Source organism: Myotis myotis, unplaced genomic scaffold (genome assembly GCF_014108235.1).
Source record: "Myotis myotis isolate mMyoMyo1 unplaced genomic scaffold, mMyoMyo1.p scaffold_m19_p_48, whole genome shotgun sequence".
Classification (NCBI taxonomy): Eukaryota; Metazoa; Chordata; class Mammalia; order Chiroptera; family Vespertilionidae; genus Myotis; species Myotis myotis.
Genome location: NW_023416355.1, coordinates 961,053 through 973,342, shown reverse-complemented (window position 1 = coordinate 973,342; position 12,290 = coordinate 961,053). Strand labels below are relative to the sequence as shown.

General features: G+C 63.7%; 1 protein-coding gene across 4 annotated transcripts; it reads right to left on the bottom strand.

Moving 5' to 3' along the window:
- Positions 1–69: 69 nt before the first annotated feature.
- NOC2L (NOC2 like nucleolar associated transcriptional repressor) lies at positions 70–12,113 on the bottom strand. Of its 4 annotated transcripts, none has more exons than XM_036307565.1 (19): positions 11,996–12,112; positions 11,728–11,880; positions 10,529–10,703; positions 10,321–10,443; positions 9,628–9,748; positions 9,451–9,541; positions 7,790–7,868; positions 7,550–7,660; positions 7,239–7,352; positions 6,408–6,596; positions 6,149–6,288; positions 5,259–5,370; positions 3,465–3,578; positions 3,054–3,155; positions 2,040–2,183; positions 1,845–1,958; positions 1,275–1,407; positions 837–950; positions 70–614 (listed from the first exon to the last, which is right to left on the bottom strand). In XM_036307565.1, exons 1-19 carry the CDS (start codon positions 12,019–12,021, stop codon positions 505–507), a joined length of 2,265 nt encoding a protein of 754 aa, XP_036163458.1. In that variant the 5' UTR covers positions 12,022–12,112; the 3' UTR covers positions 70–504. The 4 variants fall into 4 exon arrangements, 3 of the variants coding, with proteins under 3 accessions (XP_036163458.1, XP_036163459.1, XP_036163460.1); XM_036307566.1 differs by having other exon boundaries at positions 9,628–9,745; XR_004967298.1 differs by having other exon boundaries at positions 579–614; positions 837–987; positions 11,996–12,113.
- Positions 12,114–12,290: the final 177 nt, after the last annotated feature.

Sequence of the window (12,290 nt, the reverse complement as noted above, 5' to 3'; positions counted from 1 at the left end):
CCTCCCCACAGCTGCTTTTCCTCCGGTTTTGGGAGCAAAAACACAAAGAACTTTTAAAAAGAAAACATGTGACAAGAAGAAAGGAATGTGTTTTAAAAAACTTGTGGGGGTGACGCAGAGCCTGGCGCACACGCCTGGGATCCAGCCCGGTGCTGCAGACAAACCAAAGACAAGCGGTTCACGGGCCAGGCCGGCCCCTGGCTCCCTTGGGAACGGACTGCAGTGAGATTTCAGCGTCCTGACATCAGGTGAGAGCGCAGCTTCCCTCATGGGTACCCAGCACCCTTGGGTGCAGCAGTGGGCTGGCTCCATAATGCAGGCAGGTGTCAGTCACCAAGGCTGCCACTCCAGTGATCAGCACAGTGCTTGGTACTTCCTGGTCTTTTATGTTGTAAAAATAAAGCCCTGTCCGCCATCTACTGTCCTTCCTGGGGTATGGGCACTGACCCCAAGGCTGAACTGCTGGTGAGATGGGGCACTGCAGGCAGACCAGGATGGTGGCCCTCAGTCCTCCTCAGAGAGTTGTAGGTCCTCCAGTTCATCCTCCGGCCCCTGGGCAAGCAGTCGCCACAGCTCCCGGGGGGCCAGCCCTGACTCTGCATCTGAGCCTCCGTCTGCAGGGAGACACCGAGGCTACATAAATTCTGCTTTATCAGAAGGAAGCCAGCCTGGGGGTTACTCATCACTAATTAATCACAGCACTAATTAATTTATCAGTGCCGCTGCTGCTGGCTGCCAGAGCTAGCAGGAACAGAGCAGCTGGCCCTACATCCCCAGGGAGGAGCCTTGGGCACGAGCTCAAAGGGCACAGCACCCTGACCCCAGGAACCACTCACCGTCTGAGTTGCTAACTTCTTGGCCACTACTGCTGCCGTCCTTGTCTTCACCCTCGTCGTCATCCTGGTCGTCGTCCTCTGCCCCCTGCTGAGCTCCAGGAGACCTAGATGTAACTGGGGGCCAAGGCAAAGAGCCCATGGGAGGGGCCCACTAGCAGATGCACAAGGGGTGAGTAGCTAGGCTCACAGCCCTGCACCAACCCTCCCCTTGGGCAAGTGGAAAAGATTCAGAACTGCCCTGGAGAGTAGTGGGGAGAGGGACAAGGCCTAGGGACACATGTTCCAATTCCAGGAGGCCCACCTCAAACCAAAGAAAGCAAAGTGGTGGGGAAGGGCAGAGTGGCCCCCACAAACAGGAGCTGAGGTGGGAGTAGGCACCCCTCCACCAGGTCTGGTTGCCCAACCCCTGGGAGTTCAAGCCGAGCCACACAGGCCCACCTCTCTCTGAGAAGTCTGCAGCATCATCATCATCACTGTCCAGGTCGAAGAGGTCCTTGAATTCCACCCTGTCCTCATCCTTTCTGTCCCCCAGCTTCCGCCGCTTTATCTCGGGGAAGTTCAGGTCTTCCAGCTGAGAGGCCCAAAATGAGCAGCAGGTGAGGGTGTGCAGGGAGCCCTGGGTGCCAGCCCGGCCACACAGCCACAGCCGTGCCACCAGCAAGAACCCTCATTCCTAGACAGGCTCCACCTAGACCCAGTGCCTGTTTTTCTTTCCCCCCACACACCTGCTGGGCCACTTCTCCCGAAGCCTAGTGAGCATCTCTGGGAAGGATTCCTGGACAGCCACCCGCCAGGCGGAGGAGGCCCCAGCCATCCACTGGCCTTTGAGTGTCATCCAGGTTACAGTCACATCCTTCAGGGCAGCCCCAGCCCTGCCACCCTTGCAGACATTGTCCCCAACAGGCCCCACCCCCATCCCGTCTTAAAGTCATAGGCAGGGTGCTAGGTCCTCGTCTCTGAACAATCCAGCCAGGCGTGCCCAGGCTCCGACAGCCTCCCAGCCCGTACCCGCTCTTTGCCACTGATTTCCAGCTGGATCTCCCGGTCCCTCAGTTTCCGCCACTGGCTGTAGTACTTGGTGAGCGGAGTCCCCTCTTCTCGGGTCTGCTTCTCCCAGTCATCCTGTGGGGAAAGGTTGGGGTCACGTCCCATCCTGGGCAAAACCCCAAGCCCCAGCCACACACGGGTGCCCTCCCCACTGACCACGGCCTGCCGGTTGGCCACACCAAAGGAGGCCCTCTGGCGGAGGCTGCAGATGTGGTCTGCGTTCTCCTGCACCTTCTCCAGCAGCTGGCGCACCTGCCGGCAGTAGTTGGCTACCTTGCACTCTCGGAGGAAGGACTTCAGCTGCAGAAGGAAGAGGGGCTCAGCCAGCTCCACACAGGGCTGCTCTGCATGCAACCAAGGGCCCACTCCCTACATGTGCCCAGAGAGGTAGAGGGGTGGAGGCATGGAGCTCTGGGGCAAATGCCTGTGGGGGCAGAACCACATGAGAACCAGGGCCTGGTCCCTTCATTTACACACTTGTGGGTTTTTTACTTCGAAGGAGAAGCAAGCAGTTGTGGAAACCACAGGACTGCAAAGCCTAAGATACCACCTGGCTCTTTACCCAGAAGTATGTGCTGATCTCTGGGGCTTCAAGTCCAGAAACAGAGCCTTGCCCACCCGAACCCGGCTCTTTACCCAGAAGTATGTGCTGATCTCTGGGGCTTCAAGTCCAGAAACAGAGCCTTGCCCACCCGAACCCAAATCCCGATGGGCTCTGAGCCAGTGCACTGGGTGGAGGCACCCCCACCCCAGGGCCATGCAGACAGGCAGCACCACTCCCAGGAGGCACAGGCCTCCCTGAAACAGGACATCTCGGCTGAAAACAAAGGACTCCCATGAGAGCCAGCAGGGGCTTCCGGGAGGGAGGGTGCCCCCGCCCCCCCACCCAGCCCCCTCTCTCCTGAAGGAAGCTGAGGGAGCCCTACCTCCGCACCACACTCAGGACCACAGGGGAGGCAGGCAGTCAGGAGACCAGCCCACTCAGTCCCAACTCCCCCAGGACGGACTCAGGGCCCAGGGTCCCACCACTGGCTCTGTGGCTGAGACAGGCTGCCATCTTCTGCCCTGGTGTCAACAGGGCTGAGGCGATTAAACAGTCTCGTCAGCCTCACAGGAGGTCACAGGGGTCTGGGCAGGGCAGGGCAGGGGAGCCGGGCAGCGGGCACTCACCTGCAGGATGGCGGGCAGCGCCAGCTCCGGGAAGGCGATGCTATGGGCCTGGCTGTGCAGGTACTCGAGGGTGAGGTCGTACAGCTGCTCCACCAGCCCGTCCTGAGGAGCAGCGGGAGGAGAGCTCAGGCACCTCCCTCAGGCTGAACGCCAGCCCCTCTCCAGGCAGGAGGAGGTGGGGACCCACAGCTTCACTCAGGCTCATGGGGCTGGGCCCACGGGTGTCTGCTCCCCGACCCTGGGGGCCGACAGGAGTCCATGCAGAAACTCCACAGGGCAGCCAGCCCCTCCTGTTCACACGCCTCCTGCCTCCATGGTCACTCAGGATGCTGACCGCCGTGTCCTCTGACATCCGGGGGGGCCCCCACCCGGGCACTCCCTCCCTAGCCCCTCCCTGGAGGCCAGCCTCACCCGGTAAGCCTTCTCCTGCAGGTTGACCTTAGACAGCTTCAGGATCACAGCGAAGTTGATGGGCTTGGAACTCATCCGTCCCGGCTTCCTGTTGAAGTCAACCTGCTGGAAAACCTGCAGGACCGACAGCCTCATCAGACTGCAGTGCTCACACCCCACTGCACCCCCGCCCCCCGGGTCCCTGAAGACGCATTGTGAGAGTAGGGACAAGTGGCCAGAGGCAGTGCCAGCCCTGCAGCCCACAGACCCCCTGGCAGAGACTGTTTGCCTTCCAGAGCTCTGGTGGCCCCCAAGGGAGCCCCGCCACCCAGAGCGGGACTCTGGCCAACGGGCGTGCCCAGGCCCCGCGTCCGGAGACGAGTCCTTCAGTCCAGGACCACAGCGGCCTCACCCACAATCATGTCCCCAAGGGCTGCATCCCCAGGAGCAGCACACCGAGGGGCATGAGGTCTCAGACGGGAGCAGGCTGCCCTGTGCGGGCCCTGCCCCGGGGAGAAGCCCTCCCGGTCAGGAGGCTAAGGCTGCCCAGGAACAGAGTGAGTGCCTGGCCTCTCAGCGTGATGTGTGGACAACGAAGTGGTCCCCGGGAGGGCAGGGTGCTTGCCCCAGCCTGGCTCAGCCTGGGGCTCCCCGGAAGCAGAGAGCTCGGCTCCCGCCTCTGTGGTCCGCTTTCTCTGGAGAGGAGAGGCCTGCACCCATGGGTGAGGGAGTGCGGGACGGAGCTATGGCGAGCCCAGACGGGGTCAGTGCAAAAGTGAAGGAGGCAAGAGATCAGCTGAGGGAGATGGTAGGCAGAGGACAGACAGGTGCCCTGAGCTGGCCAGCAGTGGGAGCTTCACCCTGGACACCAGGGCTGTTTTTGGAGGGGGGGGGGGTGTCGGGAGAGATGCTTATAGAATGAGCATGAATCTTGCACTGTCCCTGCCTCAGGGCATTGAGTGAGGAGGTTCCTGAGGTCCCCTCCCTCCCCCTCCTGCTCCAGGGCAACCACAAACCTGCCCTCTGTCTTCCTGAGGCACAGCTTCTGAGCTGTCTGGTGGGTGATGGGTGTGAACTTCTGAGTATTTCCTGGGTTGGGGCCTGACCACCAGTGGATTTCTGGGCTTTGGACCACAGCCTTTCCCCACTGAGCTTCCGTGAGCACGCACACACAGACGCACACACAGACGCACACGCTCGTGCACAGACGCACACACAGACGCACACGCTCGTGCACACACAGACACACACGCTCGTGCACAGACGCACACACAGACGCACACGCTCGTGCACAGACGCACACACAGACGCACACGCTCGTGCACAGACGCACACACAGACGCACACGCTCGTGCACAGACGCACACACAGACGCACACGCTCGTGCACAGACGCACACACAGACGCACACGCTCGAGCACAGACGCACACACAGACGCACACGCTCGTGCACACACAGACGCACACACAGACGCACACGCTCGTGCACACACAGACGCACACACAGACACACACGCTCGTGCACACGCTTGTGCACACACTCAGGGACGTGCAGAGGGCAGACGCAGCCTTGGGATCAGACCTGGGTGTCCAGCCTGGATCTCCCGCTCATGCTCATCTCGGGCAAATGCCCGGATCGACCCAGGTCTGTGCCCTAAAACCGGCAACCTCAGGCCCACCCCACGAGGCAGCTTCCTTGTCCTCACTGCTGCTCTTGCCAACTAACACATGCCACCAGCCTGGGCAGGACCAGGGATGCCCTTGCAGCACCTGTGCTCTGCAGTGAGGGCCCCGCCCGCTCACCTCCCTACTCACCTCGAGGATGAAGGGCAGCACGGGGATGAAGGTGCCGGTGCCCTCGGAGAGCAGCGTCAGGATGCGCACGCAGTGCATGCGCAGCGGGTAGAAGCGTGCGGTCGGAACCAGCCTAGGAGCAGGAGGATGGGAGTGAGACGAGGCCCAGCCCCGGGGATCCCACAAGCCCGCCCCACCCTCTGGCACTGCCCCGACCCTTCCCATAGTGCCCCCACCGCAGCAAGGACCTATCACCCTCTCAGGGTCACTGGCCACACCTGCCCCACCGGATCCCTGACAGAACAGGGCAGGACACAGGCCCTCAGGACTTGCCTCCTTGCTCAGCTATGGGGCTGAGGGGACACCCAACCAGGTTTAACTTTGTTTCATTTTAATGTGTTTGTAGGGATCATTCGTTCAAGCCTTTCATCCCAGCTTTCAACTCTCCTTCAGGAGGACAGGGCTGCCCCCTCCTGGCCAACAGCCACCAGGCCACGCACAGCTCCTCCATTCGCTGCTGAGACCCACGCCCAATATTCACACCCAGGATTGCACACACCAGACCCCACTTGCTCTGTCCAAGAACCCCGTGCAAATAAACCCAATCCCCTTCAAACTGCACGTGGCCCTCTCCCAGAATGCACACTGCTGCATCCTCGGACAGATGCTAGGGAGGCACTCACGGCACAAGCCACCCAGAAGCCCAGCTGCCCGAGCCTGGGGGGTCCTCCCACACAGGGTACAGGCCGCAGACACCTCTAGCCCAGCCCCTCCACGGGTGTCGCCGAGTCACAGACCGCAGACCCTCCCTAGAGGCCTGGCCACCTGGAAGAGGACCCTTGCAGGAAGCCTCTGTGTGCTGCCCCTGCCCCGCCCCCTAGGCCTCGGGGTCCCCGCACACTCGGACTCACTTGATGCAGCCGAGCACGACCTGGGCGAGGGGGTAGATCAAGGGCTGGAGGGTGTCGCTGGGGCAGATGGTGCTGAGGACGCGGCACCACAGCTGCAGGCAGTGCATGAACTGCCAATTGTACACGGACTGGTGTGTCTCCTGCAGGGAGCCCCCAAGTCAACAGGGTCCCCAGGGCCCAGCCCCTCCTCCGCACCTTGCATACAGGCCCCCGCAAGCTGTGCCCCTCCCAACCCCACAACAAGGACCCGGCCACACACCTTCTTGCGCATGGTCATGGCGTTGCGCAGGTGGATGGCGAGCTGGCGGATGTACAGGAAGGCATGCTGGTAGGCGACGCTGGTGTCCAGCGCCAGCAGCTCGGTCAGCGTCCGCTGCATGAAGCTGATGAGGGGCAGGGTGCTGGGGGAGGTGAACTTGCAGTTCCTCACGTACGTGATGTACATTTGCTGCCAGAAGACCAGTCACAGCTGCCTGAGCTCCCAGGCCCCGAGGCCTCACCATGACACCTGGGTCTGACCCTCAGAGCTACTGCCTCTCAGAAGCACAGCCTGGCTGTGTCTGCTGCAGACCCTCCCCTGGGGCCCCTGCTGCTGCTCAGCTCCCACAGGGGCGCACCCATAACCTGGGGCCCAGAGCCTGCAGTCAGAGGGCAGGCCCAGTACCAAGGGAGGGTGAGCTCCAGCAGGAACAAGTTTGGGGGCCAGCAAAGGGACCATGAGGGCCTGCGAGGGAGGAGCCCTGCTGCCAGGCCGATGCAGGGGGATCTGGAAGGTCCCATGCGAGGCAGGCCACTCTTGGTCTGGAGTCAGGCACCAGGGTCCCTGCCCCTCTCCACACCCGATGTCCTTGTGCACTGAGGGGAGAGCTGCGTACTGCAGTCCACAGAAGAGTGGGAGGAGGCAGGGATGCCATCATTGTCACCACCCCTTCTCAGGGAGGAAAGATGACAAGGACCTGGATCTGCCTTGAGCCAGTCCATGAGAGGTGCTGACCACGAAGGCAGCCTGCCAGCCCCCAGGCTCAGCTCTCAACCCTGACCCGATGGACACAGATGGGGCAGCAGGGGCGGGAGCCGCTGGCCACACTACCTTCAGGACGGGGCTCAGGAAGGTGTCTTTCTTGTGCCGGCAGACTCTGATGAGGACCAGGAAGGCCAACACTCGGACTGTCTCCTCGCCCGTGCTCCACAGGACCACCATCCTCTGCAACGAGCAAGACGTCACAGCCGGCCCCGGCCTCCCCAAGTCCAGCCAGAGGCATCCGTGGACATGGCTGAGAAGCAGCCCCAGCTTAGAACCTGTTCCCACGTGCCCAGCTGTGTTGCCCGAGGCAGACCCGTGTGGGGGGCATGCTTGAGGGTAGCCACATGCACTCGAGCACGCCAGTGGGGAATGCCCACCTTGAGCAGCATGCGGCACTGCTTGGGGAAGGTCAAGAAGTAGGGCACGGAGCTGCTGATGTGCTGCAGGAGGGCCGCTGCCACCGTCGCCTCTGCCACGCAGGCCACTAGCTGAGGGAGCAGGAGGTCAGCACCGCCAAACCCACCACATGGAGACACAGGGAAGGACCAGACCACTGCCCATGGCCAGGCCCTGGTGGCCAGCAGCCCGCCACCCGCCCATGCCCGCGGACATCACACCTGCATGACTGAGCTCAGGTAAGCCTTGACGTCCAGCCGGAGCTTCCCCCACAGCGGGCTACTGGATGGCTGCAGCACCCTGCAGAGACCACCACACCCCAGAGTGAGTCCCAAACCTTAGACACCCCCCAGCTTACACGTTCTGTCCACGCACAAGACACAGGGCACGGGCCTGTGGGGAGACCCTCTCAAGAGTGGCCATGACCAATGCCTGAGGGACAGACTGCCACTCCCCAGGGTTCCCAGAGGCACACACCTGTGACAGGCAGGGAGGGCCGCGGGGTCTAACCCAGGCGCTAACCACCACCACTGCAACCAGGTATTCTGTGGCCCAAACAAGCTTTAAAAAAAGCAGTCGCCCTGGCGGTCTACTCAGTGGATAGAGTATCGGTCTGCGGACTTAAGCGTCCTGGGTTCCATTCCTCTAGTCAAGGGCATGTACCTCAGTTGCAGGCTCAATCCTCTGCCCCGGTCGGGGTGCAGGGTGCCTGCGGGAAGCAACCAATCAATGTGTCTGTCTCACATCAATGTTTCTCTCTGTCTCTCCCCCTCTCTTCCACTCTCTAAAAACCAATGGAAAAATGCCCTCTGGTGAGGATTAGTAACAACAAACCCCCGAAGTGGCCCAGCCGGTGTGGCTCAGTGGGCGGAATGTCAGCCCATGGACCAGAGCTGAGCTGTGGGCTCCATCCCCAGCAGGTACGTGTGGGAGGCAGCTGATGGCCGAGTCTCTGTCATCAACGTTTCTCTCTCTCTCTCCATCTAAAAATCAATAAAAAGATGTTTAAAAACCACCCGCCGAAGTACATGAAGGGGCAAAGGCCAGGGGCACCACGGCAGCTCGCTCTGCCAGGAGGCAGTGCTCTCCACTTCCTCCAGCGAGGGCAGTGCAGCGGCCTCCTTCCCGGGAGGGCACCGCCAATGCAGCACCTGCTGCCCGCACACTCACTGCTGCCCCCTTCCGCCCTGCCCGGGTCAGACAGGGCGCCTCCACTCGGCCCAACCCTCCTCAACCCATCAGTCCAGCCTGATCACCACCACCAGGCCCAGGCGATGACAGAGGGCCTCTCTGGACACTTCCTTCTTCCTTCGAAATGGCTGTGTGGCCCGCCCTGCCCCAAGGAACCCGTTCTACCCATCTGCTGCCCTCCTCCCTCCTCTGAATACAGCTCCTCTGCTCGATCTACCTAACGCGGAAGGAAAGGTTCTCAAACCCAGCATCGGCCAGGCACCCCCAGGAGACACACCCAGCAACCGCAGGGCAAAGGGCAAGGAGAGAGTGAACAAGACTGTTCATCCAAAGAGGAAACAGAGAAGAACAGAGGAAGAGAAGGAGGGAAGGAGGGAGGGGGGAGGGGGGGGGGGGGGAGGGGGGGGGGGGGGGAGAGAGAGAAAGAATTCTGACTGGGGAAAACGGGGAACAAAAGGAAGCAGCTCGTGGTCCCTGAGAAATTCTGGGCAGAGAATTTCCCTTCTCAGGAAGAAAAAAGGATGGGGCCACTCCAGCGGGCCCTGGGAGCTGAGCCTCTCCCCACAGCCCAGAGAGAGCCTGCTGTCCCCAACATCCCTCTGTGCCAGCTGGGCCCAGAGGGACCTGCCAGGTCCCAGACCTCTGCTTTCCCCACTGCAGGGCCCTGAGCACCCCCACACCCCTCCCTCACCTGCTGCTGTCCTTTGGGGCTTTTCCAAATAGCAGCTTCTGGAGGCAGCCAAGGAGATCTCTGATGCAGAAGGTGACCAGAGCGTTGAACACTGCAACGAGGGGGCCACAGATGCCACTCACAGGACAGCAGATGGACCCGAGAGCCTGTATCCCAGGTCCCCTGGCCCCAGCTCACCAGCACTGTCTGTGACCTGGAATTTAATGGCCTCAGCACCCGCTGGGTCTCCTTGGGTGGTAGCCACAGCTGCTCGGAACGCCTGCACCACTTCGTGGAACAGCCTGGGAGTCAGGTGCTGCTGAAGGGGCAACAGAACCCAGGATGCTGAGGGAGCCGTCAGCCGTGCCGGACAGAGGGGGAGGCAGCCAGCGGCGCCCAGAGCTGCCCTAGGAGAGACGGCACCCCGCGCCCGCATTCTCACACAAGGCAAGAGGGGGGGACAGTGTTCCATGTGCCAGGAATAAAGAGAGAGCCCAGAATCCTCCTGGGCGGCCGGGAGCCGAGCTCAGGGACCACGGGGGAGGGGCTGAGGGTCCCCGATCCGGACAATGGCCAGCTGCGCACAGCTTCTGGACTGCTCCCTTGCCGTCCCTTCCTTTCCCTGTAAACCTCGGCCAGACCCGCGGAAGAAGGGGCCTGGCTTAACCCGCTAGCAAAGGCACAGAGACCATATCCTGCCCCCAAGAGGCCTGAGGGAGCAAGGAGCCCAAGGGAGAAACAGCAAAGGGGCAGGCAGAGCCCTGAGCCTGGGAAGAGCTGTGCGCGGTAGCTGGCTGCGAGGAGAAGGGGACCCCCCATCTGCACGGTCCCAGGTAACCCAACCGAGTCAGGGCCGGCTCCCGACGGGGGATGGGCCCAGCCATTTCTCACTTTCGCTGCCTGCTTCCACCTCTCGACCATGGCCAGGGTCACCGGGGTAGCATCCCTCTTCTTCCCCTCCGGCGCTCTGGAGGCCCCATCCTCGTCCTCCTCACCGTCCTCTTCACTGGCTTCCTGCACCAGACACAGGGGGCCAGGCTCGAGCAGGGCGCGGAGGCCAGGAGCGGCCCGGCCCCACCCAGCTCCGCGCGGCCCTCGCCTCCAGCGCGCCCGGCAGGGGGTGCAGCTGCTCCGCGCCGGCCTCCGAGCCGTCCGAGTCGCTGAAGTTCAGCAGGCTCTGGTCGTTCTCCTGCAGGAACCTGTAGAACTCGGGGTCTTTGTCCTTCAGCCGAGAAAGCTGGTCCTTGTGCTCGGATGCCCGGCCCTTACGGCGGCTGGGGGGGGGGGGGGGGTCAGTCATCAGTCAGATGGGTGGGCAGAGCCAGCAGGTGGGGGTGAGGCTTCCTGGCCTCCCCTGCGAAGATGGGGGCTAACCTGCTCCCTCACAACAGCCGCCGACAGCGAGGCGGGGATCTCGGGGGTAGGCTTTCAGATCGCCCTGGGCCCACGGTCCACGCTCACACGTCCCTCCCTCTACGTCTCAGCAGGTGCATTTCAACCCCCCAGCACAGCACTGAGCCCGGGGTCCCCCAAACTTGCTCTGCCCACCCCTGCTTCACCTCCGTGGTCGGCAACTCGGCCTTTCCAGGCGCTGGGTGGAAGGTCGCCCTGCCCGGCGCTCGGGTCCAGCACGCACCGTCCGGAGATCCCGCCAGCAACGCCTCCGAAACCCCTCCCGCCTCCGCTCGGACCAGACCATCCCTCAGGCCCGTCAGGGTCCCTCCCGGGCCCATCCTGCGCCCACAGCAGCACCGTGCCTCGCGGTGCCACCGTCACGTGCCATTCCTTCGCTCGCAGCGCCACCCCCTGCGACGGCCCAGCTCCTGACGAGGGGCCCCTCCGTCACCTCTCAGGTCCACTCACCTCCGCGGGAGGCCCCGCCCAGCTCGGACCGGCTTCCTGCCGCCTGCCCACCGGGACGGGCTCCCTCCTGCGGCGCCGCCTGCCCCTGGGTCTCTGGCTGATGGCCACCTCTTCCCACGACCTTCTCACGCCGCTCGGCCCAAGACGCCCGCCCGCCCGCTCCCGCTTTTCCTCTCCGTCTCACCCGGCGCTTCCTGCTCACCCAGCCCGAGGGGCGTCCCGGGCCGGCCCACGCCCGCCCCAACCCGGCTAGTCAGCGGGCGGCCGCTCGGTCAGCACCCGGGGAAAGGACCAATCAGCCCGAGGGTGCGGGGCGGGGGCCGTCGGCGCCCAGGTCTCCATGCTGAGCCCCCGGGAATAGTCCGCACCCCGCGGTGGGCGCGCCGGGACGACGAAGGGATGCTGCCCACCCGCCCGGGGACACGCCCCGCTCACCCGGCCGAGGGGCCCCCGCCTGGCCCATCCGGGTTCCGGGAGGCTCCGCGCGCCGCCCGCGCCTGGGCTTCCTCGGCTCCTTCAGGCTCCGACTCGGACTCGGAATCAAAGCCCGAGGCCAGGAACTCATCCACCGTCAGCTCCGCCAGGCGCCTGCGGGCCCCGACACCGGAGTCACGACCGCCCGCCAGCCCGGCGCCCGCCCCGCTGCCCGGACACGTAGGGGCGCCGCGGGGAAGCCTCGTCGGTCCCCAGACCCTCAACTCACCGCTTGCGGCCCCGCACCCCCGCCATGCCCACCGGCTGCCACGTGAGCCCCGTTTCCGGCCCCAGAATGCCGCGCGAGCTTCACTTCCTCCGCAGGCCCCACCCCTGGCCCCGCCCCGCACGCTGGCTCTGCGGTTCTCCAGCCGCGGTTCCGGCGGCCTGCGAGCGGGAGGGCGGGCGCCGACTCCAGGGAGGCGCGAGGGAGGCGGCTCCGGCGCAGGCCCGGTTCGGGCACGGCTCCCGCGCGCCTCCGCTCGGGCACGGCGTGGGACGTGCCGCTCACGCGCTGTGTCTGT

Bases quoted from the DNA above. Each gene is read 5' to 3' on its own strand.
- NOC2L (XM_036307565.1), bottom strand. From the start codon at position 12,021: ATGGCGGGGGTGCGGGGCCGCAAGCG. The intron at 5,371-6,148 runs GTGAGTCCGAGT...TCCTGCTCCTAG, and splicing joins GTCGTGCTCGGCTGCATCAA to GCTGGTTCCGACCGCACGCT. The intron at 951-1,274 runs GTGGGCCTGTGT...CTTGGCCCCCAG, and splicing joins TGCAGACTTCTCAGAGAGAG to TTACATCTAGGTCTCCTGGA.